This window comes from Phacochoerus africanus, chromosome 1, assembly GCF_016906955.1.
Source record: "Phacochoerus africanus isolate WHEZ1 chromosome 1, ROS_Pafr_v1, whole genome shotgun sequence".
Classification (NCBI taxonomy): domain Eukaryota; kingdom Metazoa; phylum Chordata; class Mammalia; order Artiodactyla; family Suidae; genus Phacochoerus; species Phacochoerus africanus.
In genome coordinates this window covers 126,280,554-126,308,542 of record NC_062544.1, presented here as the reverse complement: position 1 = coordinate 126,308,542, position 27,989 = coordinate 126,280,554, and the positions used below count along the sequence as shown (strand labels likewise).

General features: G+C 44.4%; 1 protein-coding gene across 1 annotated transcript in view; it reads left to right on the top strand.

Moving 5' to 3' along the window:
• Nucleotides 1-27,474, top strand: part of ADAMTS9 (ADAM metallopeptidase with thrombospondin type 1 motif 9) — a 174,109-nt gene extending 146,635 nt beyond the window's left edge. Inside the window, exons 32-40 of the mRNA XM_047778629.1 lie at nt 3,968-4,162; nt 5,160-5,292; nt 5,505-5,599; nt 5,716-5,810; nt 5,903-6,036; nt 8,586-8,677; nt 13,962-14,066; nt 23,839-23,933; nt 25,939-27,474. Coding sequence (XP_047634585.1) covers nt 3,968-4,162; nt 5,160-5,292; nt 5,505-5,599; nt 5,716-5,810; nt 5,903-6,036; nt 8,586-8,677; nt 13,962-14,066; nt 23,839-23,928 — 939 coding nt within the window. The 3' untranslated portion in view covers nt 23,929-23,933; nt 25,939-27,474. The remainder of the gene's footprint in view (nt 1-3,967; nt 4,163-5,159; nt 5,293-5,504; nt 5,600-5,715; nt 5,811-5,902; nt 6,037-8,585; nt 8,678-13,961; nt 14,067-23,838; nt 23,934-25,938) is intronic.
• The last annotated feature ends 515 nt before the right edge of the window (nt 27,475-27,989 follow it).

Genomic DNA, 27,989 nt, shown 5'->3' with positions numbered 1-27,989 from the left:
AAGTTTCTGGGCATAGCAAAGATGCTTGCCATCAATAAGGTCTCATCATAGTCTGACAGAGCAGCAATATCATGTTTTAAAGAGATATTTGCACTTAGATGATATGTGTGTTGGGTGTTGAATAGTTGCTACTCTTAAACTCTCCCTAAAGCCTTTTCTACTATGTCTCCCCATCCTTCACTCTACTCCAGTGAATTTTCCTTCCCCCTTCCCCCTCCCTTGGGACATTTGGCACTGTCTGGAGACATTTTTAGTTGTCACAAATGGGGGAAGAGGGATGCTACTGGCATCTGGTGGATAGAGACCAGGGATGCTGGTAAACCACCCACAGTGAATAGCACTGCCCCAAATCAGAAAGCTCTCCTGCCCCATTGTCAGTGGTGCTGAGGCTGAGAAACCCTGCTGTACACCAACCCTACCTGTTCTTCATATGTTTCCAAAGAGTGGAGAAAAGATGTAGTCTGGATTATTAGAAATAGATTTACTATCAGCCACCCAGATACATGGGAAGCCCAGAGGAGTTGAAAATAGTCCTTGACTTTGGGTTTGAGGCATAAATGCCAACCCATTCAGATACCAAGGTGGAGTAGGAGAAGGAGCCTGGGGCGGGGGCTAATCGTCTCATCAGTTCACCCCTGCTGGTGCCTTGAAAGGCCTGGTCCCTAACCTCAGGTCCCAGGGCTGCTGCACAAGGCCAACCCCTGGCACACAGCAGGGGAAAGCCTTCCTTTCTGCCCCTTCTCCTGATTCATACCTCCATTCCTTGGACCATTCACCTCTCTGCCTCCTCTTCTTAGTTTCTGGCTTGGTTCTTGGTCACTCATCCTGCTAGAGTTTGGATGCCCTTCACACTGTCAAGGCTGACATCCTCTTCTTAGCTGGTCATGGATGTGTGGTTATTATTATGCTGAAAGGGTTCTGGTCTCTCTAAAACTTGTCATGTTACTCTAATGGCTTTTGTATCACCTTACTCTTAAAGCCCAAAAGATGAGATTGAGAGAGCTTTTTTTTTAAAGTGTTCCATACAGACACAAATTCTGAGATGTATCATGAGTTGAAAAATCTGCAAATTATACACAAAGATTAGAGCGTTGGAGACAGGAGTTGGTACAGACACAAGGACCACGGGAAGGGACTCTGCAAAGGGAGTGATGCCCAAGGAACTGGGCCAGAGTTCCTCTAGAAAAGCTTCTAGTAAAAGGCAGGAGCCACAGGAAGATACCCCTTCTCTCTGAGAGTGTTCTGTGTGCTCCCTACTGGAGAATAGGGCGCCATCACCCCCGGTTGAATGTGTGTCTTTCTCTGGTTGGGCCCAGAGTGTATCGCCAGTGCAAGGAGCCCACATTCTCACTGTTTCATTTTGCTTTACTGTTCCTTTCAAATTAGAAAAGCACCTCATACTCATGAGGAAACATGCATGTGGCACCGGAGCATGGCGAATCAGCAGTAAGACTCCCGCACCCCTTGCTGCTCTCCCTCCCCAGAGATGAGAGAGTCTCTTACATGTCAGAACTCTGGTCTGCAATGGATTAAGGAAGCCAGAGGCAGTCAATGTTTTCAGGATGCTCTTAAAAACTACTGATGAGTGGGTGTTCTCTCCAGCTTCTTTTCAAAGATGTGGAGCCCTCTTAGTAAAGCCTGGCCATACTGGGGGCTCAGTTCCATCTGCAAATGCTGCCTCCCCACTGCATCCCCCACGTAAATAGCCACTGGACTGCTTTGGCTCCTGGGCAGTGGTAAAGGGTCTTGGCACTTGCCTTCTCAGATGGTACAACCTCATTTAAATTAGTACAGACTGAGGTCAGGCATGCAAGCGCTGAGTTAGATACTCTAAAATAGCCATGGCTTGGACAGAAGCATCTGTCCACACCTGAAACACCTCAGACCAGCTCTGCACTCCCCTAGCCTGGTGGCAGCTGGGTCTTGGGGCATTTGAACAGTGGCAGCCAAAGAAGGAAGAAATGTACACAGAGTATTTCCAGGTCCCAAGTCAGCTGGAAGGGAAGGGAAGGCACAGCAATATTCTGCGTGCCTGTGGCTGGGCCTCTTCCCTCCTCCCTCTGGGACCATGTCAAGGGGAGCCTTCCCTCTGAAAAAGTCACCAGAGAGGAAAGCTGTGTGGCTTAAAGCAACAGCTCAGAAGACACCAGGAAAAAGAGGAACACTGGATTTCATAGCGAATCAGAACAGATGGAGGCTCTGGTCTCTCATCCCAGAAAAAGCAAAACACACCCCATGCTGCAAACTCTTCCCAAGGTTCATCTTGCCCCCTTCCCCCCACCGAAGAACCTTTGATCTCCAGAATCCTGATATGCTACCTTAATTTTTACGTCACAGAGTATGGCCAATGACTTGGTGACTTTGCTTAAAGATATCATCAAAACTGAATTTGTTGGTTAGTTGAGTTTTCTTTTTGAAATTAGATATTATATAAAATACCTAGCTGGGGAGGTTGAACATAAACTAACTAAAATCTTTTTTTCAATGATTTTTATTTTTTCCATTATGGTTGGTTTACAGTGTTCTGTCAATTTCTACTGTACAGCAAAGTGACCCAAAGTCACACACATATATGTACATTCTTTTTCTCACATTATCCACTATCATTTTCCATCATAAGTAACTAGATATAGTTCCCTGTGCTATGTAGCAGGATCTCATTGCTTTTCCACTCCAAATGCAATAGTTTGCATCTATTTTCCCCAAACTCCCAGTCCATCCCACTCCCTCCCCCTCCCCCGCCCCGTTGGCAATCACAAGTCTGTTCTCCAAGTCCATGAGTTTCTTTTCTGTGGAAAGGTTCGTTTGTGCCATATATTAGATTCCATATATAAGTGATATCCTATGATATTTGTTTTTTCCTTTCTGACTTCACTTAGTCTGGTTCCATCCATGTTGCCACAAATGACATCATTTTGTTATTTTTTATGGCTGGGTAAACTGAAATTTTATAAGTAACCAAGTAGTTGTCCCATCACAGAAGGGAGTTGGCACCAGTAAAACATATTCCTTCTCCTTCTCTGTATTCTCTGAGTATTTTAAAATGCTGTATAGTTATGGTCTCCCCATTGTGGCTCAGTGGGTTAAGAACCCAATGTAGTGTCGCAACACGGGGACATGGGTTTGATCCCTGGCCTCACTCAGCAGATTAAGGATCTGGCATTGCTGCAAGCCATGGTGTAGGTCGCAGATGCAGCTCGGATCTAGTGTTGTTGTGGCTGTGGCTTAGGCCAGCAGCTGTAGCTCCGATTTGACCCCTAGCCTGGGAACTTCCATATGCCACAGGTGCAGCTGTAAAAAGAAAAAGAAAATGCTATGTACCTATGGCAGAAGGCCTAAACGACTGCATGATTTAGAGACAGAGCAAAACAGAAAGGTAACAATTCAAGATACATAGGAAGGGAGAGAGGAGGGAGAACGAAACTAAGTGGAGGGCAGATGGGAAAGCAAACTGTAGAGTGGCGAAGGATGGGCTCATAGTAAATGCATTTTATGTCCCAGGGTGCCTTTGGGGGAAGTGCCTGGATTTTACACACAGGTGATCTCTGGCTTTCTCTCCACCCCTCCTGCTTCCTTCTTTGATGCAGTCCTTGTATGTTGGGAAAAGCATGATTTGTCAGCAGACATATAGGGCTGTGGATGCTGTAAGTGGCCCCACTGATAGCTGGAGTGCCTCCCCCATCCCCTTCTCCTGAAATCCAGAGCAGGGGCTTAAGGTGCCCCTGCCTGCAGTGGGAGCCAGAGAATATTCTGGCGGCACTGGATCCGGGAAGGCTCTTGTCCTTGGGTTGCACGTCCCCTGTGTGCTGGGGGCTGGGGCTCAAAACGCAGAAGCAGCTAATAAAGTGAGAGCTTTCTGCCGCCACCTTGTCCCGGGGTCAGCCTTCGACGGTGTGGAGGTCAGGGGCCTATTGTGGCTACCCCCAGGCCCTGCTCCAACCTCTGCTCTCATCCCCTCTCTTCTCAGTGCTCAGTGACCTGTGGAAAGGGCTACAGACAAAGGCTTGTCTCCTGTAGTGAGATTTATACCGGCAAGGAGAATTACGAGTACAGCTACCAAACCACCATCAACTGCCCGGGCACGCAGCCGCCCAGTGTCCAGCCCTGCTACCTGCGGGAGTGCCCGGTCTCAGCCTCCTGGAGAGTCGGCAACTGGGGGAGTGTAAGTAGATGGCTGAATCATCAAATCCGGAAAGCTCTGGAATCTCAAACCCCGTCTTAACCACATCTTGCCCAAGCTGTCCTTGTAACTGCCTCCCAGGACAGCCCTGGGTGAGAAACAGGAGTTAGCATCTTGAAATGTGCTGATGGGGAAAGGAGGTTTCCCTGCTTGTTGGGCTGCATGGCCTGGTGCTTGATGGGGGGTGGAGGGCGGGGGCGCAGGGGGTCCCTGAAGCCAGAAGCCTCCTGGGATTCCCGGTTCTGAGGCTTCCCAGTTGAACGAACTTGGGACAGCGTGCCTAATATTCATGTCTCCATTTCCTCCCCTGCAGGATGGGTGGTTGCGAAGATGAAATGGGTTCATGCATCAGAAGCACTTGGGTTGTAATGGCACATTTCTTGGTTACATATATTGGACCATAATTTAAAATTAAAAAGCACTAGGAGTTCCCATCATGGCTCAGTGGTAACACACCCAACTAGTATCCGTGAGGTTGCAGGTTTGATCCCTGGCCCTGCTTAGTGGGTTAAGGATCCAGCGATGCCATGAGCCGTGGTGTAGGTTATAAATGTGGCTGAAGTCTGGTGTTGCTGTGGCTGTGGTGTAGGCCAGCAGCTACAGCTCCCATTGGACCACTAGCCGGGGAACTTCCATATGCCATACGTGTGGCCATAAAAAGAAAAGGAAAAAAAAAATAGAATAATGCTACTGCTATCCCACAGGATTATGTGAGGCTTAGATGAGAAAATTATATACATATAAACTTATATAGTATATATATATATGATATATATCATATGCATGAATACATATGTACATATACATATGTGTAAAACTCAGCACAGAACGTAGCCTGTAGTGAGTGCTCTGTATGTGTCAGATATTTGTTTTCAGCAGCATGGGGTCCTGTGCAAGCCCCCAGGCTCTGAGCTCCACCACAAGAAGCCCATGGTTCTGGATTCCATAGCCACATCACTGATCCTGCCCTGCCTTACAGTGCTCTGTGTCTTGTGGCGTTGGAGTGATGCACAGATCTGTGCAGTGTCTAACCAATGAAGACCAGCCCAGCCACTTATGCCCTGCTGATCTGAAGCCAGAAGAAAGAAAAACCTGCCAGAATATCTATAACTGTAAGTTGGCCAACCAAAGCCACCTTTCTGGAGCTTGAAGAACAGGTTTCATGGTTGATGTGTCTGCCTGCCCTTTTCAGAAATATAGAATTAATTTTGGGGAAACTGGCCCCCTTACTGACAATGGTGAGGGTGAACAGTGTAACTCATCAAGTTGAGCCTCTGGACACCCCGGAGGATCACAGCCCATTTTCACGGCTTGTGTTTTGCAGGCGAGTTGCCCCAGAACTGCAAGGAAGTCAAAAGGCTGAAAGGTGCTGGCGAAGATGGGGAGTATTTCCTGATTGTCATGGGAAAGCTCCTGAAGGTGAGCATCACAGCTCAGTCATTATTTCCAGACTGGTCTCAGAGCCAGCAGCCCTGGCTCTCCTGATCCCCCCTCCCATCCGCCCTTTTGCAGGATGTTTCTGATCTGTCTTTCAGGTGTTCTGTGCTGGAATGCACTCTGACCACCCCAAGGAGTACATGACACTGGTTCACGGCGACTCTGAGAATTTCTCTGAGGTTTATGGGCACAGGTAGGAATGCTAGGGCTCAGAAGAGCCTGCAGGCTGGGAGATCCCAGGAGACGCCTCACCCTCCTCACTGGAACATTCTCTCCAAAACGTAGGTTGCACAACCCAACCGAATGTCCCTACAACGGAAGCCGGCGTGATGACTGTCAGTGTCGGAAGGACTACACGGCCGCTGGGTTTTCCAGCTTCCAGAAGATCAGAATAGACCTGACCACCATGCAGATCATAAGTAAGTTCTGCAGGATGCCCTGGGGCACATGTTCATCTGTCTCTCTGTGAAGGCAGTGACACATCCTGCTCAGGGGCTAGCCCGAGGCACAGGGCATGCGAAGAGGACCTTGGGATGCAGTGATGACAGGTCATCACTGAGGGTGGGTTTGGATCACAGCTGTTCCCCTCAACACTTACCCCAATGCCTGGAAAGTGCCCAGCACAGGGCGGTGCTCCATCAGAGTTGTGACAAATGAATGAATGGAGGCCATAGAGAGAGACACATTAACGGGGTGCCATTGCTGGGTTGGGGGGAGAGCCAGGGCCTCATCCCCTAAAACCTGACATTGAAATTTAGGCCTTAAGGCCAAGTGGAAGTGAGCCCCAGGTATCAAGGTAGGCAAAGCAAGAGTGGTAGCAGAAGTTTTTAAGGGAGAAGAGATTATCAGGTCCAAACCCCCAAGCTATTCATGTAGCTACATTCACCCCACCCTGGGCTCCCACCAGCCCAGTGTGTACATGTACACACACACACACACACACACACACACACACATGCATGCACGTGCATAAAACTAATTTTCTCTGTTGATTTACAGAAGAAAAATGGAGGACAGAATTACCTTTTTTTAAACTGGCCTGTATGTGGGCTGATTTCATACTCTGGCCAACACTGCATTTTTGTTAGGGCCATTAATCATAGGAATGGTTAAAGACAGCTCAAATATCCAAACACCTTCCCTTGAAGAGAGGAAAAACAGAAGTAATGAATAATTAATTTTTCTTCATTAACATGGTTCCCATAATATTGCATTGCTTTCCTCTGGAGGGAGATTAAACTTGATTTGTACCAAGATATTTGTAACTGCCTTCAGCTAGACTGATGAGGGCTAAGGACAGAGTCTGTAGTTTCTCTGCTTAGAGAACACCCCATGCTAAGACTCAGGGCTTCTGTGTATGGAAGCAGACAAGGGCTTCTTGCCTTTCAAGACAGGGTACTCAAGTTTCCTTCCCACCAAACTACAAAAAGATGAAGGCCTTCTCTTGCTATTCCCAAAAAACAAAGCAGAGAAGTTTACAAAGCTTCCTCTGGTCCCAGTTCCACCAGATTTTACAGGATTTTCTTTTGTGTGTGTGTGTGTGTGTGCGTGATTCACAATTTTATTTATTTTTTTATAATTTTTTATTTTTTCCATTATAGCTGATTTACAGTGTTCTGTTAGTTTTCTACTGCATAGCAAGGTGACCCAGTCACACATCATGTATACATTCTTTTTTCTCACATTGTCATGCTCCATCACAAGTGACCAGATAAAGTTCCCAGTGCTATACAGCAGAATTTCATTGCTTATCCATTCTGAAGGCAATAGTTCGCATCTATTAACCCCAGATTCCCAGTCCATCCCACTCCATCCCCCTCTCCCTTGGCAACCACAAGTCTGTTCTCCATGTCCATGAGTTTCTTTTCTGTGGAAAGTTTCATTTGTGTTTTATATTAGATTCCAGATATAAGTGATATCATTTGGTATTTGTTTTTCTCTTTCTGACTTCACTTAGTATGAGAGTCTCTAGTTCCATCCATGTTGGTGCAAATGGCATTATTTTGTTCTTTTTTATGGCTGAGTAGTATTCTATTGTGTATATATACCACATCTTCTTAATCGAATCATCTGTTGATGAACAAAATGGCATTATTTTGTTCTTTTTTATGGCTGAGTAGTATTCTATCATGTATATATACCACATCTTCTTAATCGAATCATCTGTTGTTTCCATGTCTTGGCTATTGTGAATAGTGCTGCAGTGAACATGCGGGTGCATGTGTCTTTTTCAAGGAAAGTTTTGTCTGGATATATGCCCAATAGTGGGATAGATTTTGCAGGATTTTCAACCTCTTTCCTCCTGACCACCTTCACCCCTGGTCAAGCAGCTCTCAGAAGCAGCAAGAGGGCTAAACGCACAAGCATTTTTATCTTTTTATTTTTTTTAAACTACAAGTTAGCCCCAAACTTGAGAATCTGCCATTAATACTTCCAAGATGTGGGTTCTGATTGCTCTGCATTTTGGCAAGAATAGTAGTGCCTGGGCCGAGGGTGGACGGAGGAGACTCGCCTCGGGGAATAACTGCTGAGGAGCTGGAAATGCTTTACTGCTTTATTTCTCCCGTCCTGCAGCCTTGAGGCCCCTGTCTATAGGAGATTCATAGTCATCCAATTACACTACAGGTGATTCACATATTTATTTAGATAGGAATCTATTCCAAAACATCTTAAACCCCCTTTGGGGCTTCCATCCTGGGAAAGACAGTGCAGGTAAAAGCCAGGAGAGGAAGTGCCAGGAACCACAGATGTCATGGGGGTGGCGAGAGCAAGCGTACACCTGCCTCCTCTGTTTGCTCACTAAGCAGACTTTGGGTGGGTTTTTTTTTTTTCCCCTTTCATCCCCTCTTATTTATCTAACTCTTCTTCTTTTCTTCTGTCCCCTTGTTCATATCCTGCCCCCTGCCCTCTATCTTTCTCCCACTCTCACCCTTCTGCTCCCTTTAACCCTTTCTCCAAAACCCCACAGCCACCGACTTACAGTTTGCCCGAACAAGCGAAGGACATCCTGTACCTTTTGCCACCGCTGGGGACTGCTACAGTGCTGCCAAGTGCCCACAGGTAGGTGCTGAGAGTCCTCCCCACCCCACCCCCCACCAGGGATCCACATACCACCCTGTCCCCCACCACTCCCTCAGCAGCATGTTTCTGCAGATGTCATTAGGACAGCTGCTCTAGAAGGCAGTTTGACCACCTGCATCAGGAGCTTCACAAATGCTCACAGCCTATAACTGAGTCACTCCACCCCATGAGTGTTTGTTGAGGAAATGATCATAGCTGTGTGCCCAACTTCTGTGTTCAGCAAAATGCATCTGAGATCATGGTAACAATTTTGAAACAAATTAAATATCAGATGGCAAGGGTTTGGTTAGACAAATTAGGATGTTAACATAAAATGAATGTCATGTGCTGGTAAATGTTTAATGACCTGTGCTCCAGAGAAATAGGGGGGAAAAAGCAGTGCTGTGTGGCATTTGCCCATTTCTGTGGTGTAAATTTTCTCCCCAACTGATTTCAAGCCATCAGTATGCTGTCATGAAATGGAGAGTTGGGAGAAAGTTACATACTTGTCTCTCAAAAGCCAGTACGAGCTGGTTTCAACACCCCAAGATCAGCCATTAAAAAATTCTGAATATTACACGAAACCGAAAAACTGTCCCTCCTGCTTCATCTGTGTACGTGTGCAGCGTTCAGACCAGGAAGTTATCTCCTGAGATCCCTTTGTAGCAGAGCAGCTGAATGGCAGTTGCCCACATTTTTGCCTCCTCCAAGGTATGGCAAGTTTTGACTTGCCTTTTGGAATGTGTTGTAATAATCGTCCTGGGTTCCTTTTGCAAAGCAGGTATCAGTCTTTGCCAGAAGCTCCTGTAAGAAGACAGGATAGACAGTGAATTAGGTGATTCTGAACAGGTGAAGGCGGCCCCTGTTATTTACCTGCTTTACCTGTGGTCTTCACAGAAAAGCCCTTGTCAAACTCTGGGTGAGGAATTTTCCCCTTTGCTGGTCCCACATTCTAGGAATTGGGACTGGGTGCTGCTCAGGATCCCAGGCACTGTCTCCCCAGGATGCCTTTCCACACAACCACAGAGACCATCTGAAGACAAACACATCTGAATTTTCTTTTAACGACGTTGTTTTCTCAGCCCCAAGCTTTAGAAAGTATTGCTAAACAGTTTAGAGAAGTGTAAAGGAAGCTTTCCAGGGAGAAAGAAAATAAACAAAGGACAGAATGTTAAAAAGGGCCTTTTCTCCATTACCCAGGAATTGAAAACTTTTGAAGTGCGGTTTCTTTAGAGCAATGGAGGACTTCAAACACCCTATTCGTATGGGTTGCATTTAACAGCTTATAGATTGGTTGGTCCTGCCTTTTTCAAAGGTCTCAGGGATTTTCCGGTTTTGATATGTGCATCTTTATGGAGAAACCTAAGGAAATGAGAGGTAATTTAAATTCAGTATTTTGATAATTCAGAGACAAATGAACTGATTGATTTCTAAATCCCAACACTACAACTGCTGCTACAGGAGAAAACCAAAGCCAGCAAAAGGCTCATCTGTATTTTTTTTCCAGCCCATTCTTCAAACCCTATTGGATACTTTAAGAATTCAATTCCTTAGAAGGTTATTGAGCACCATCTATATTGATGAAAGACCCAAGGTTTTCAAATCACTTGTCCAGGAAAAAAATCTGCAGAAAGCATGAGTATGCGAATTCCTCTCGGAGTTCTGGCTTGTCCTTTGATTCATGACTACAGGGAAGTCAAAGCAAAGGGACCTTCTGACAGACTGCTGCTTCTTGCTCCTCAGCCATTGCTGTTGCTTTGATAAGGGTGGGTTTCCCCAAGAGCCCTCTATTCCAGATACAGCCAGAGTATTTTCTTATCCCGATCACACTGGATATGGCATTATTATTATTGTTGATGCTGGTGCTAATAGCATTAATTGTCTACTATGCTTGAAGCACTGTGCTTAGCATTCCTAAATCACTGGCGTTTCATCATCCACCACCTCCTACAGCATGCCCCTTCCTACCAATGAGGAAACTGAGGTGTAGAGAGGTTGGGTGACTTACCCAAACCTACACCGGTGCTCAATAGAGGCCAGATTTGATCCCAAATATGGGTGAGTCCAAACCCATGATGGCAGACGGTCTGGCTAATCTCACTTCCAGACACACCTTCAGCAGCATTCACCCTTGTCAAACAGAAAGCAAAACCTCTCTTTGTCGGAGGTCTGTCTTTCACTAACCCTTCTGGATTACCTACTGTATGCATGTGTTAATTACGCTTTTAAATCAGCAGCCAGTGATAGGCTGAAACTCTCTTGCTTTTTAGACCCAGAAGATAAGACCTTTTTTTTTTTTTTGGCGGGGTGGTTGGGGGAGAGCAAGATATCCCAGACTAGAGCTAGAAAGGACAGTGGGTCTTGATTCTGATGACACTCAACTTTCAGAGAGCTCTTTATCAACTAGGATGCTGGCTGAACATGCAAAGCCCTAAACCTGAACAGGCAGAAAGACAATAGAGACAATAGCATCTGCTCCAAAAGAGCAAATCTAGCTAGCACGCAGTCAGCTGGGCTACGTACTCAGACACTGGACACCTAGGTCAGCTGGTGGCATCCTCAGGCTAGAAGCCTGGCCTTCTAAGACCTTTGATATGCCTTTGACGTCAGCAGATCAAGGTTACCTTCTTCAATGCAGGTGGGACAAGCAGTCCTAGAGGGAAACCATATAGGGAGGGAGAGAAGAGAGCGTGGTCTGGGCATGGTGAACGCAGAAACCAGAGTCTCAGGAGGCTGAGCAAGAAGGGTTCTGAGCCTCCGGTGTAGCCACAATCACCTGGGTATTAAAACTGCTCAGCCTTAATAATTACTAACATTTGCATAGTACTGTCACAAATAAGTTTGAAATGTGTGTGTGTGTGTGTGTGTGTGTGTTTGGCTGCCCCCTGGCATATGGAGTTCCCAGGCCAGGATCAGATCTGAGCCACTGCAGTCACGACCCAAGCTGCAACTGCAACAATGCTGGATCTTTAACCCACTGTGCACCTCCAGGGATCAAACCTGCATCCCAGTACTCCCAGGATGCCACCGATCCCATTGCACTACAGGGGGGACTCACAAATATATTTTTTAAATATCACCTACCCTCTGCCAGGTAATGTGTTAGGTGCCTTATACCTTCTGTCTAGTTGCCTCCTATTCATGGGTTAGGTTTTATTAATCCATCTTACAGATGGACTGAGGAAAGGTAAGCCACTAGCCTGAGGTCATGCAAAAGGTAGAAGAGTCAGAATTCTAGGATAATTCCATCCCCCAGACCTCAGCATTCCTGGGGCTGGATAAGTCTCTGTTGTGGGGGACCATGCTGTGCATTGTAGGATATTTGGCAACATCTCTGGTCTCTCTCTACCAGCAGCTAATGGCACACACACATCTACCATCTGTGGTAACGTGACCACCAAAAATATCTCCAGATATTGCCAACTGCCCCTGGGAGCAAATTCGACCTCTGATGCGCTCCACTGATTTAGAGCAAATTTAGTCCTCCCATCACCTCTGTGAACAGAAATCCTACTTGTCCCCAGTGTACAGGTGTGGAACTTAAGGGCCCCAAAGAGTTCATAAACTCTGGTTAGCAAGTATTTATGGAACCAACATGGAGAGGAAACCTCCAAGTTATACCTAATCCTGGAATTTTTTTTTTTTCTTTTTAGGACCACACCTGCAGCATATGGAAGAACCCAGGCTAGGAGTCTAATTGGAGCTGCAGCTACCAGCCTACACCACACCACAGCAAAACTGGATCTGGGCCGTATCTATGACCTACGCCGCAGCTTGTGGCCATGCTTGATCTTTAACCCACTGAGGGAGGCCAGGGATCAAAACTGCATCCTCATGGACAGACACTGTGTTGGGTCCTTAACCTGCTAAGCCCCAATGGAACTTTCCTGGAAGTCTTAATTGAAGAGCTTGGACATAATATTTAGGAAGACTCTATCAAGTGTCTAGACATGTTAAAAACTATAACTGATATAAATAAACAAATATCAAGCCCTTCCTCTCAAGGAGCTTACTGTTGTATTGGAGAAAAAAGTAACACAAAGCAGTTGTGTGTGTAACTTTATCAGGGCTTATATCAGTATTTTTTTTTTTTGCCACATCCACAGCATGCGGAAGTTTCCAGGCCAGATATGAACACACAGCAGCAACCTGAGCCATGGCAGTGATAATGCCAGATCCTTAACCCACTGCACCACAAGGGAACTCCTAGTATCAGTATTTCTGAATATCTACAAGGTACCAGCCATAATTTAGTCCTCTCTACACTTTCTGAAGGAGGTGCTTCCACTTTACAGGTAGAGAAACCAACGTTCTTACAAGGTTTAAAAAAAAAAAAAAAAAGCTGAATTTACACTTAGGTCTGATTGAATACGAGTCTCCGCCTCGCTGCTCTCCTTGACTTATTAAAGACCACTTTGACAAAGAACTCGATCATAAAGCTCATAGAGGACGCATTCACTCCCTGAGCACGTTCATCCATAAAGTACACTTTTACCTCTGAAACTTTCTTGGAGTAGGAAACCTCAAGTATTTATTTTAGATGCCTTTGCGGAGTAATTTTTGAAAGAGAGAAAGAAACGGAGACAGATGGCGAAAGCAAGAGAGACTCGCCGCTGCACAGACTCCTTGGAAAGAAAAAGGGAAACACCCGAGGCCACGTTTGGGAAGGAATCCCGGATCCAGGCTGGGAGGTCTGGGTTCCCCTGGCCCCTGAAGGAAGCGGCTGTGCGGGCCCCGCAGCCTGGAGCAGGTCGCGCGCGCCCTCTGCTGGCAGGTCCTGAGAAAGCGCCTCTCCTTTGAAGTCCCCGCCCCGCTGTGCTTAGGACTCGGCGTGCTCAGCGCCGCGGGGAGCTGAAGCCCAGGAAGCTTTGGCAGCGAGATCTTGTTAGAAAAATTACACTGTGGCATTTTGTTTCTGAAGGAATCTGATAATTGTGAGCAACATCAGGATTGCTGTGTTAGGGACGCAGAATAGCGGTGCTTGAGAGCGAGGACTTTGAAGTCAGGAAAATGTGCGTTGGGCTCTCCCTGTCTCCTGGAAAAAGTGAACCACCTGCGCCGGGCCTTAGTGTTACCGTGTGCACAGAAAACTCCTTTCAAAGAGCTCTGGTGAGAGTGGATGAGGTGATGCACATAAAATGTCCCCCCTCCCCATGAATCCTCAGTCATTAGTAGCTATCATAATTATTTAATATTTTTCTCCACCTTACCTTTGATGATAGTGTGGCCTTTGCTTGGGATGTCATGTGGACTAAAAATCTTTCTCATTGGCGGTTTATTCCAGGGTCGTTTCAGCATCAACCTTTATGGAACCGGCCTGTCTCTAGCTGAATCTGCCAGATGGATCTCTCAAGGGAATTATGCTGTCTCTGACATCAAGAAGTCCCCGGTAAGGTTACCGATGGGTTGGAGGATGGGTTTTGTTTTCTCTTTCTTCCTCTCTCCCTCCCCCTGAGGTAGTGATGCTAAAGGAGCAGGGTGTGCTTTTCCACTTTCTCAAACCATTTTACAAAGTGTCAGGGAGAAAATTGAGGACGGAAATCAAAGTTCAGCATGTACAGGTGACTGGAGCATAGAGTCTTACTTCCCTTCTGGTGAATTCTTCCCAATGTGAACATGCGAAGCACTGGTGTGATACCTAGGTAGGAAACAAGAGCAATCAGCAGCCTCAGCAAAGTGTGTGGCTCAGACTACACACTCAGCTAATTAGCCAACATGCCATCCACCTGTGAGAACTTAGGGACAATGATGTCTGTTTCAGAAGAACTGAAATACAAACAGGGCTGGGGTCCTTCAATCAGGAGGGTTTCTGGAGAGTTTGAGAAGCACGCACAGGTTCTGCAAGTCTGTTTTTCATGCTCCAGCATCTTGTTGCTTAAGGGTGTGTCCCTGCAGAGTGTCCACCTCAACCAAGAGCTTGTAGACAATGCAGTTTCTGGGGCCCCAGAGCTTCAGAGCAGGATCTTTGCCAGGACAGCTGGCAAAGTTCTGGTCAATGTGCTGTTTCTCAGCCTGGGCGTGTGTTGGAATCACGTGGGAGAGTTTAGCATGCATGTGCCCAGCCCCTCCCAGATGCACTGATGCAGGGGAAGAAGTTGAAATTCCCCAGGTGATGCTAATGTATAAGCCTGGGTGGAAATCATTGTCCTTCACAGTCTTCTTGGGAGGCTCCAAGAATGTGGGGCCAGAGCTTGACCCCTGGGCAAGGAAACTTACCAGGGTGTGGCCTCTGGTCCCAGTCCTGCATTAGCCATGACCTCTGCCCACAGGGTCTCCAGAAATGTGAGTAAGAGGCAGGGGAGAATAAACTAGCAAGTGGGATATTATTCCAAGGTGGGGTTGCCAGACAAAATACAGGTGCCTGGTGAAATCTGAATTGCAAATAAATAAGGAAGACTTTTTACTATATACATGTCTGAAACATTGTATAGGACATACTTGTTCTTGAAAAAGTGTGTGTTTTCTGAAATTCACATCTGACTGGGCATCCGATATTTTTATTTGCTAAACCCTATCAAAATTGGGGAGTTCCCGTTTTGTCTCGGTGGTAAGGAACCTGACTGGATCCATGATCCCTGGCCTCGCTCAGTGGGTTAAGAATCCGGTGTGAGCTGAGGTATAGGTCACAGACACAGCTCAGATCTGGCGATGCTGTGGCTGTGACATAGACCGGCAGCTGCAACTCTGATTCGACCCCTATCCTTGGAACCTCCATACGCCACAGGTGCGGCCCTTAAAAAAAAAACTCAGAATGTAAGTGTAACGTGCTTCCACCCAGGAAGGGAAGGAACATGAGTCGTGACATGCCAGCAAAATCTCCGAGGTTCATGATCCTTTTTTTAGCTTCCAGGGGTAAATCTGTGTCTTGGGGAAAAAACAAAAAAAACACCTCTTTCAAGCTCTCTTTTTTTCTATCTAAGACAATCAGCTCCTTCAAATCTGATTAAATGGCCATATCATTTGCTTATAAATTAGTCATTTTTTCCCTTGTACTGAAAGGAATAAAAAGAGCCAAGAGACAGCACAGTTTGCTTGCGAATGTGAGCTTTACACTCTGCCCTGAAATTAGAATGTTTTGTCCCGCTCCTACAATATATTATGTTTTAGTGTCCGAGAAACAAATACACACGCATAGATTATTTGCCCAAAATGTGATCATACATGAAGCACGATTATGTAGGAAGCCATCTATGTAAATGGTGTAACAAGTTTTAGTTCTGTTAGTCAGTGTCAATATTGCAGATTTTCTCCACAACTTAAAAATACATCCAGGAGCACCACCGTATGGAGACAGTGGTCACTGCACTCTGCCTTAGCTGTTTTCTTTCTGCCAGCCTTTGGGGGAAGGTATGCCTGTGCTGGAGGGAATTGCTTTCACAATTGCCTGTCAGCATTTTTTGTTTTTGTTTTTTTTTTTTCTTTCAATTTTGGTATTCCATGCCAGCTCAGAGAGCCTGAGCTCAAAAAAAATTAATCTCCAGGATCTATCGAGCACTCCTGATGAATCCCCAGGAGCCAGGACTGAGCAATCTCAGTCTCCTAGCAGCAGGGAGAAATGATGCTGTGTACCCCACCTGCTATGCCATCCAGCATCATCCCCCAGGGATGCTCCACGGAAACTAGGCCTCTGCAGCCAAAGACACTTGGAAACCTTATATGTTTTATTTCCCTCTTAAAGAGTCCCAGTGAGCATGTGTGGATTGGAGGTTGGTCTAAAGAGTTCAGGAAGGAAATCTGTGTGGTTTTATTCAGGTCAGCGTGTCCCCCAATCACTGGTTCTCCAACTTGGGCATGTGCGTCAGTGCCACCTCCAGGACTTGGTCAAACAGCCAGTCTGGGGAGGAGCCCATAATGTCCATTTCCAGCAGTTTCCCAGATGATGCTGATGTCCTGGTCTGGGACCACGTTTTGAGAGCCACTGACCTGAGTTCAACCAACCACAGAGCCTTTTTGCCAAAGTTACACCTTTGAATTTTCCTGGATTGCCAGTGTTCCATGGAACACACTTTGGAAAACTGATGTCCCAGCTCCCATTGTGATTTACCACCATCCGGCTTCCGAGGGGCTGAGGCTGCTCCTAATCTTCTCTCCAAATAGCCCTGCTTTGATTGAGTCCTCACTTTCTCTTGCTTTTCTGCTGGGAGTCACTGAGAGAAAAACACAATGAATACCTCCATTTTCCAATGCTGCTTGGCAATAAAATGTTTTCCCCAAGCAAAACTACAGGAAAACTCTAGTCTTTCAGGATAAAACTGAATTGCCAGGACCGCTTGAAGGGTGGGAACACGGTCTCACCAGCAGGAACAAAACTGGGAAAAGTCTCAGTGTCAGGTTCACTCTTGGTTGCCTGTGTGTAATGGGAAGAAATTCTCCTTTTTTTCTTTTTTTTTTTTAAGAATTCTCCTTTAAAAAAAAAAAAAACTCATAATAATAATGGTTTGTGTCATTGACATAGCTACTATTTATTGGACATTTTACATGCCTGAGATCCCATTCTTCTGGCTTTCTCAAATTCAAAGTAAAATGCTGAAATCAAAGCCCACAGAGGCTGCAGAGTACAAACCTTAATTAAGTCAGATCGCCTGGCAGGCACTTATTAGCTCTGCCATTTTGAGCAAGTTATGTAATTTCTCAGGAGCCTCCGTTTCTTCATCCGTAAAATGGGGATCATGCTAGTCCTTATCCAGCTGGATTCTTGTGGTACATAAATGACATAAGGAGGTAAAGCTGTCAGCACGTCACAGGGCAGACAGTAGGGGCCCAGTATTTTCAGTTAATGCTGCAATGTTTTCATAGGCCTGAGGCTTGCTGTAAGGTTTCAGAATTGGTCGAGGGGATGAAGGAAGCAGGTTCAGCCTGAGCGGAGGCCAAGCCTAGACCTGGCTGGCACCCACGGCACCCAGTGGATTTTGTCCCCTCTTCTGGGAGTGAGGCACAGAGTGGGGGGAGGGGATGCCCCCTGGCCCAGGGATGGACTTGTAGACAAGTGTTTCTACTGTGCCTACCTGGCTCAGGGATACCCAGGTTCCACTCCGCTTCTGTGTGAGGGACAGGCTGCAGAGAGGGTGTGGCCCAGGTGTGAGACTGCAGCAGAAATGTTGGTGTTCTGAGCTCCTCTGCCAGTGATGTTCTGGGCACTCTTCCCCAACGAGTGGGCTCAGGGTGTGAAAGGGCCCTCAGCCCCATCTAGAAGTACCCCTTCAAAATGCCCTTTCTCAGAGATGCCATCTGGCCCTTGGTCCAGGAGGTCCTGGAAGGGCCTTCAGAGTGAGGCACAGTGAGGGGAGGCTCACTGAGGCCGGGCTTTGTGCTGTTTTTGTACCTGAGGGATTGGCAGGGTCAGCGGGCAGCCAGGGGCCTATATTACTAAGGCCTGGATGCCTGACCCCAGGCCTAATGGTCATTCCTTATTCTGGGGGAAGAGCTGTAAATGGAAGAATTGCTTTGAAATTAAAAATTAATGAAAGTGACATTGCCATAGAGGAGAATGACTCAGTTCATACGTTGAATCTTTTAGTTCATTTCCAACCAGTGGAGTTAAGGTAACATGAGATCAATATGAGTGTGTGTGTGTGTGTGTGTGTGTGTGTGTGTGTGTGTATGTGTAGTAAGCACAGAATCAATTCTCATTTATCTATCACAGGCTGCCTCCTAACCCACAAGTCATTTATGAAAATCCAGTTATCCACCAAGTGTAAAAATCATACTGCACACGAGTGAAACTACTATTTATATGTGTGTACATTTTATTCTATAAATCCCATTGAAGTTAGACATTTATACATAATGTATGTATATATTTACATATACTTATGCACACATAGATATATATATTTATATACATACATGTAAGTGTGCTTAGGACTGTATTTTGAAAAAAACCAAAAACTGTGTTTTATGGGCAATTTAACTCCCAGCACACGCCAAAGAAATGCAAATAAGCACACTTCCATCAGAGATGTGCTGGCTGTCCTCAATTCCATGAGTCAACCTCTTCTGGTTGTATCAGTTGTGAAAAGCAGAGAAATAAGTGACAAGTACGAACTATAAACTATTCTTAATGGAACAGAGAGTCATTCATTTTAAATACATGCAGTGGCTCAAACTCTGCTCACAAAATATTTATTGAAAAGAGATTTTTAGAGGACATGGCTTTAATGAAGAAATAAAAATGATTTACAATTAGGTTTTCATTGTCTGTGAGGGGGTGCCTCAAAAATGCTGGAAAACATCCCTTTTTCTTTTCAATAGGTACTGTTTCCCTGACAGCCATGTTTATGCTATTCATTTTCTCAGTATGTATTTTTATTATATAGTAGAAATAAGCTAGCATAGCCTTTACCTAAATCAAATTAATGGAGTCCTTAAAAATAACATGAACATTGCAAAGCTGATATCAGCAATTTTATAATTGCCAGCCTCATCTCCATGAGATTAGGCTGTGATGGGAGATCCACACATAAAAATACCTTTATGACAAAAATATCTGTTATTTTTTGGAGTTCCCATCATGGCGCAGCAGAAACGAATCTGACTAGGAGCCATGAGGTTGTGGGTTTGATCCCTGGCCTTGCCCAGTGAGCTGTGCTGTAGGTTGCAGAGGCGCCTCAGATCTGGCATTGCTGGGGCTGTGGTATAGGCTGGCAGCAACAGCTCTGATTAGACCTAGCCTGGGAAGCTCCATATGCTGTAGGTGTGGCCCTAAAAAGACAAAAAGACAAAAAAAAAAATCTATTATTTACTGAGTATTACATTAGGCCAACTAAGCTAAGCTCTTTTTATGCATTCTTTCATTTGTAGCACACCCATAAGGGAGACTAGTATTATCCCCATTTTACAGATGCACCAGAAAATTGAAGTTTAAAGAGGTTTTGTTTTTTTTTTAAGATTTAATACAAACTCAAGCCAATCCAATCTCTGCTGCTGTGTCAGGAAGAGTTTGCGTAAAATATAAGCTTTAATAAGACAGAAGGTATCTACTGAGTCAGCATCCTTAAGGCCACCAGACCTATACTTCAGCCTAGGGAGAATGTTCTTGGCTAGAAGATCATTTGGTCTGGCATCTTGTCTAGTTGGTGGTGTCCAACTAACTCCAGAACTATCATGGACCCTTAAAACCAGGAACAAGTAGGGTGATGGAAATCAAATTCCCACCTTAATCTCACTCATAATCAAAAACATGCAAATTTTTTAAAAGAGTGAATTTTTTTTTTAATTGGCAAGTTTTTTCTTTTTTCCTTTTATTTTTTAAAACGAGATTATCCATTGTTTTCTAGAGTCTTCCATAGTTTGGCTATATGAACCAATTATAGCCCAAAGATAACTTGAAATGCAGGCACAAGTATGCTTCAAAAAGCATGGAGGAGAAGGAAAATGTAAAACATCTTAGATGCTGAACACCGTGCAGGAATCGGGGTGGGTGTGGCTTATATGACACAGTGATTTGCAAAACGGGATATGATGCCGCTGCTAAACATGGAGTTTTTCATAACACAGGGAAGCATGAAGGGGACTGATAAGCAGGGCCGTCTGAATTGGAGTTCACACAGAAGAGTGTACTTGAACTTAAGGCTTTTTCTTCCGCCCTCCCTTCCTTCCTTCCTTCCTTTCAACAAATGTGTATTTAGACCACTATGAGCCAAATATGGCTACGTTCTAGAGACCCTCAGATTTTAACAAGGCACTGGCCTTGCCATCTTGGGGCTTACATTCCAAGGATGGGGAGAGAGAGACATGAAGAGAGAATTTCCCCATTTTAACAGGATGCTGTGCAGCAGGTAACTGCATCAAAAAGGTTTCTCAGTCTGAGTTCCTAAGAATTTACCAGACAAAAGATGCCTGGTCCAGTGCCCACAGAGAGGGAGAGGGAAAAGAGTTCCAGTTAGAGAAGTGGCACGTGCAAAGGCCCTGTGTTATAAGAGGCATGTAAGAAGAGTAATGCAATGAAATGCAGAGGAGGAGGTGGAGGGAGGGTAGAGGGAAAATAGTTCCAGTTAGAGAAGTGGCACGTGCAAAGGCCCTGTGTTACAAGAGGCATGTAAGAAGAGCAATGCAATGAAATGCAGAGGAGGAGGTGGAGGGAGGGTAGAGGGAAAAAATGGAGCAGGATGAATGCTGGACAGCCACACAAGGCCGGAGACCAAGGTTCAGCAAACTCTTTCTGTAAAGGACCAGATAAAAAATATTGTAGACATTGCCAGCCAAGAGGTAAATATCATCAATATTACATATGTACTTATATGACAAGAGCAAAAACAAATTTACACAAACTTTTTAGTGATAAAACATAGTAATATTTGAGTATCAAGTTTTTCTATACAGATCTACCCAGGAAAAGTGTGGAATAGTGAGAGAAGATAACATTTTGCTTTATTAGTGTTCTCTGTTATCAGAACTGATTACAAATATGTATCTGTTAATGCCGATCTGAAAGGAGATATTTTTGTACTTCAGCTTTGTAAATGTCTCTTTGCAGGGATAGATATTGCCAAACACTAATATCATCTACAACGACATCATTTTAATTGGGCGTATTCATGCCTTCACAGGCATTTGTGGAATTCTACTAGATTTTTCACTTGATATTTGCCTTTCAGCATGCCATTACATTACAGATTAATCACTTGTAATTGAAGGTGAGATGGAAGGTCCTCAATTAACTCATTAGATGGGTTTTGAAATATGACAATTTCTTTTGCACGGACATCAAAGTCCAGAAATGCTTCTGGAACTGGGGTTTGTGCTCAGAAAATATATGTACTGTAAATGTATGTGGAATGGCAGCAGAGAGCCTTGCTTTAACATTTGATAGGATGAGAAGTGTACAATGTGCCTTAACTTGATTTATGATTCGAAGAATGTTGCTATTGAAATGACTTTACCATAGTGTAAGTTTTGGCCTATACATGCAATTTTTGCCTTGTAATTTTAGCTTCAGTTCATTAAGAAACATTATCAAGTCAGTAGCAAAAGATAATGCCCAAAGCCATTAATGCTCAATGACAGTGGTTGAGAATGGCTCTTCTTGTTCAGAAAGATTTTAATCCTGGCCCTGGGCTCAAAATCACTGTAAAAATTCTTCACTGCTTAGTTATCAAACCCCTTTATGTTAGAGTAAGTCAGGGCATTCAGCTTCTCGTCCTGACCCCAGATTTCCTGATGATGGTTAAGTGGATGAGAGAAAAAGCAGGTCATCACTTATGCTGCCAACTCAGTAACACTGAGTAGGTTCGTATGTTTTCTGCAATGACTAATCACAGGCTTTCAACATCTTACATTTTCACAAGTTTTGTAAATGAGTCCAACTAATGCCTTTCCTCCTCTGCACATATTTCTTACCAGCACTAGTTCCTAACCTGCTAAGCCACAGTGGGAACTCTTGCTTTGCTTTTTAACTGACAGTTGAGGTCACTCCCAATGTCAAGAATAGGGTTTATATCTTTAAATGGGTGCAAAGAAGCAAACAAGGAGATTATTTCTTGACATGTGGAAATGATATAAAATCCAGATTTCCGAAGTTCCTGTTGGGGCTCAGTGGGAAAGAAACCAACTAGTAACCACGGGGATTCGGGTTTGATCCTTGGCCCCGCTCAGTAGGTTGAGGCTCTGGCATTGCCGTGAGCTGTGATATAGATTGCAGACGTGGCTTGGATCTGGCATTGATGTGGCTTGGTGTAGGCTGTCCGCTCCAACTCCAGTTTGACCCCTGGCCTAGGAATTTCCATATGCCATGGGTGTGGCTCTACTAAAAAAAAAAAAAAAAAAATCCAGATTTCAGGGTCCATAAATCAGGTTTTCCTGGAACACAGACCTGTCCCTCCATTCGCCTCCTGACTGTGGCTGCTTTTATGTGACAACAGCAGAGGTGAGGAGTCACACTGGCTCTTATGGCCTCACACTGCCTCTTATGGCCTCACACTACCACTCCACACACTACAAGTCACAGCAGCACAGTTTAACTTGACAGTGTTTTGAGTGCCATGTGTGTTGCTATATTATAACGTTTTCTTTTTTTTTAAAAAAAAACTACCATTGTATGTCAAAACAAGAAAAATGTAGACTTGACTATTGCACTTTTAAGGATCAATAGCATGTGGATTATTCTTTTGTCACATTTAGATAGCAAAGCTTGATGTTTATCATGCAGCGACACTACAGCTGTGCTAAAAGAATACCATCTACACCAGCATGACCAAACTCAGCATTTGTCAAAATACTCCTGACTGAGAGGAAAGCAATGGTCAGGAATTTAGAAAATTTAAAACAGACTATCTCAGAGTTACCGTCATGGTTCAGTGGCAGTGAAGCCAGCTGGTGTCCCTGACATGGGTTCGATCCCTGGCCTTACTCAGTGGTTAAGGATCTGGCCTTGTCGTGAACTATGGTGTAGGTCACAGACACGGTGCGGACCCCACCTTGCTGTGGCTGTGGTGTAGGCTGGCAGCTGCAGCTCTGATTCGACCCCTAGCCTGGGAACCTCCGTATGTCATGGGAGCGGCCCTAGAAAAAGACAAAAACAAAACAAAACAAAAAAACAAAGCAAGAGTTCCCATTGTAAGTCAGCAGATTAAGGACCAAACAATGTCTCTGTAAGGACATGGTTTTGATCCCTGGCCTTGCTCAATGGGTTAAGGATCTGGCGTTGTGGTGGCTGTGGTGTAGGCCTGTAGCTGCAGCTCTGATTTGACCCCTGGCCCAGGAACTTCAATATGCCCATGGTGTGACCCTAAAAAGAAAAAGGGAAAAAAGCAATTAACTGGAGTGGTTTCCTTTGCTCTTGATGAGTGGCTAGATCTTATTGATACTCTTCAATTGTTGTTTATATGAAGCAACTGTGCTGGGTCTAAGGCACCAAAGACTTAGTCTCCATGTATGATCTCTGTGAAACAGTATAACTGAGAATATTTCAAAGAGGGTGAGAAAACATGGGGGCAGAAAAGCTGAGGTGTATTCAACTACGATGTGGGCCATACAAAACCAGTAGGCAGGCTGGATTGGGCCCACAGCTCACCTTTCAGCCACACCTGCTTTAGACTTTGGTGAGGATGCTGGGTCCCTTTTCTGTTCAGAAGGCCTACCTGCTATGGGAACAGGAAAGCCAGCACAAGCCCCAGAAATAGATCAGCCAAACAGGTGGACTAAGACAATGCATCTCTTTGTAGGATGGTACTCGAGTCATAGGGAAATGCGGTGGTTACTGCGGAAAATGTGCTCCATCCTCTGGCACTGGCCTGGAGGTTCGAGTTTTATAGTTAAGGTAAGTCTGTCTGTCTCTCTCTCTCTCATTTTTTCTGTAGCCTAATGATTCACAAATGTAAGTAGGTCATTTGCCCCCCCAGACAGGTGACTGTTAAGCATCTTGAGCTGACTCGGTGCTGTTCCATCTTTGTCTCTGCTACACATCTGTCCTCATATAACTGAGGCCATCTGTTCTCCACCCTTGGACGTGCCACCCTAGACATCCTGCATCATATTCCTCTACAGTTCTTAAAAATGCTGCTCCCTGGGCTCCACCTCTGATGGTCCTGCTTTAGTAAGTCTTGGGTGGACCCAGGAACCTGTTTTTAATGCAAGGAATTCTGATGCAGGTGACTCACAGATCATGCTTTGAGAGATAGCACCCAGGAGTGTTGTTGAAAGAGTGGTATTAATGGCATTCATTGCTCCCTGACCATGTGTCAGGCACCATGCTAAGCACTGGTCAGGCTTTATTTCAGTGAATCCTCACAATGAAATTATCATTTGGGGTAGTTATTCTCATTCTACAGATGGTAGCTGAGACCCACAGTTGTTACGGAACTTGCTCAAGGTCATGATGAATTCCCTTGGCAGAACCCAGGAGTGTCCTACCCCAAAGCCAGTGCTCTGAATTCATGTACTCTTCCACATACTGGTTACTCAAGTGTGATCCGAGGACCAGTGTGATCCACTGGTGGGATCTACATCACATGGGAACTTGTCAGAAATGCAGAATCTCAAGCTCATTCTAGACCTACAAAATCAGAATCTGCATTTTAACAAATCTGTGGGAGAGTTTGTGAAAGGTCAAGCAATTCCTGGTTTAACTACATTATGCCAGCAAGTACGCCCTCTGCTGGGCAGAGGACTGAACCAATCACTTTTTTTCTCCCTTTTCTCATCCCAGTCCCCCCCATCCTACGACTTCCCTCAAGCTTCCAGCAGCCCATTACCCTGTTAGGCTCTTCAAGATGGTGATTGACACTTAGATATCAGTGCCAATGTTTAATTAAACATCCATATTCAAAATCATGATCTTAAATTAGGATTATTTCCACTGCAGGAGGCAACAGGAAAAAGCAATGGTCTAGCTTCAGGTATGGCTGGATCCAGAGGCTCAAACAGGGTCATCAGGACTCTTTTCTTTCTCCATCCATCAGCAATGCTTGCCTCTTAAGTGGCTTCATTCTCAGGCTGATCATCTCTCCCACAAGATGGTTCTTGGCAGTTCTAGGCTTACATCATCCTTACAGCTCATAGCCCCAAGTAAATGCTTACCTCCAGCATCTATTCTGCATAAGAACTCTGCCTCTGATTGTGTCACATGTCCATTTCCAAACCAATCACAACGTCCAAGAGACTGAGATCAGGTACCACCTAGAGTCAGGTGACCAGTAGCTTCATTTGGAAGAGAGATGGTTCTCAAAGGACCATAAGGAGTTTGTTACCAGAAAAGAGATGGAATAGAGTCAGGCAAAGTCAGCAGGTATCCATTAGAGATCCCTGTTTTATATGTATTGTATGTATTTCATGTCTAGTAAATTTTTGTATGTATTTTATGTATGGTAAGATTTGAGTTAGCACATATAACATTTACATGTTATGTATAACAAAGACTAGAAGGAAACACACTAGTATTTGAAGAACATTAGGTGGAGGGAATCAAAGGCTAGTGGTTTTTTTATTTTATTCTTTATACACCACTGACGTTTCCATGTTTCTTATAACAAGCATTATTTTTGAAATCTAGAGAGGAGTTCCTTGGTGGCTCAGCAGGTTAAGGATCCATCATCATCACTGGTGTGGCTGAGGTCACTGCTGTGGTGTGGGTTCGATCCCTGGCCTAGGAACTTCCGCATGCCATGGGTATGGCCAAAAAATAAATCAAATCAAATAAAATCTATAGAAAATAGTGTTATTTTAAAATTCTATATGTAAAAAAAAATTTATGCTTGACCTACTCTTAACTCTATGTCATTGGAGACAGAAGATTTACATTTCCTGGTTGGTTCATTTGTTTTCAGATGCTCTGAAGAAGAAGCCATTATGGGATGGATGAAGGATAGTGATGCAATACCTCCACCTTAAAATTTGTGTGAGTGTGTGTGTGGTGCGTGTGTGTCTGTATGTGTGTGTGGACTTGTATGTCTGTGTGTGTGTGTACATATGCATATATATATATACATATATACACACGTATGTGTGTGTATATATGTGTGTGTATATAGATGTGGAATATCCTAATGATGTAAAGTTTAATATTTATGTTTGAAATTATTTATTGTGATGTAATATTTTTGTACGTAAAATGATTCTATTATGACTGCCTTTGGCATTACTTTGTCCCCTGCAGTCAGACCACTGCATTTTACGTACTCTACATTATATGTAGTACTATGACAAGAGTGATCCTTCATTATCACGGTACACTATTGTTTACTTCCTATCTGTAAATGTTTTCTTGTTACTTTTTTAAAATTGTAATTTAAAAAAAAAAAAAGGAACAACCTAGCTGCCATCAAGGTGCTACAAGAGTCGTATGAAGATATTTTTGGCATTTCTAGGAAAGTATCATTAGCCAATAAGTAATTTAGTGATGTCACAGATTGTACCAGCTCTTAATTATGTTAAATATCTATTCAGTTTCATGTGATCTCTGGGAAAAAAAAAAAGATTGCTGCCTTGGTGCTAATATTGTATGTATTTAAGCGATCATCAGACTCAGAAATGTAAACAATTTAATAAAAGGGAGAAAACAAAGGACAGCTTCCAGTGGACAGAATCACTTGGATAACATAAGACTGTTTACCCTTTTTTTGAGACATACCTTTCTGGAAAGAGACTTGGACTTGTTTCTTGTTGTTATTGTTACTGATACTTTGCTTCAGTCCATGGTGCGTTGCTCTCTCTCTGGTTAAATGGAGGGTCCCCACAAGCAGTTTCATTACCAAGTGATATTGAGCAAATGAGACCTGCTCAGCGTTTTGACAAGATATTCTCAAATGGTGTCTACTTTAACAATTGTAATACAGAAAGATGCATGGGATGGGGTGCCATTAGCACCCCCAGCATATCTGGAGAAACTCAGGACCAGACTCTTCATCATCGGGATTGCCTTCTACATGAAAACATTGGCTGGTGACTTGACTTCTATTTAGGCCAGAAGCCTAAAGCCCTGCCAGTGTTGGTGACTGCTGCAGTAATTGGAATTCACAAGAAGAAACGAACTGTGGAGTTCAAGATGCCTGAATCTTTCTCAGCTTCTGTGAATCTTTGGACATGCTCTTGGTTACTTCTTTCCAAAACAGAAGTACCAAAGCCCTGGTGTTTCTGCTCTTCTGCCTCGACTGAGGAAAAGTCATTATTCATGTCAGACACTTGGATTTGAGAAACCCTCCCATTTCCGAAAACCAGAGATTCAGAGAAACCTGGCAGTATTCTCCAAACCCAAACTCCAGGGTCCTCCAGGAAGTTATATTCAATGTATGAATAAGTGTTATTCTCCATCATTAATACATTGTGAAAATATACTATGAATAAATACCACAACCACATCCAAACATTTCTGTTTCACATGGTTTTTGGATTCTTGATTCAAGTTGGAATGAACAACTCTCTAGTTTATAAGATTGCAAAGTTGGGAAGAAAGGCAGATTTGCTTAATCCCATTGATTACATTTGCTGTTCTGGAGACAGAGAAGGGACGGGGATGGCCCCCAATTCTGTCTTTTCATGACTTAAATCAGTTGAAGTGGTTCTGCTGAGCATCAAAGATACAAACCTCTTGTCTGTGAGATGGGGAACAAGTAAGCAGACAGAACAGGGGATTTAAGTGGAATTTGGGGGCTTGGTCTCCCCAAGTACAATCAAATTTGGAGCAGAAATTCACTTCCTCACAGAGCCGTAAGAAAGAGACCCCAAAATAAGATGGATGTTTCTTTTTCTCTCCTTTTCTATGCAGAAGTCAGCAGGCAGCTGGGCCTGGTGGGTGACTTCTGAATGTCAGCGGAGCACTTGGGCTCCATTCTGTTTTGTGGCTGGGACTTTCTCAAGGTATTGCCCTTATCTGGCTCAT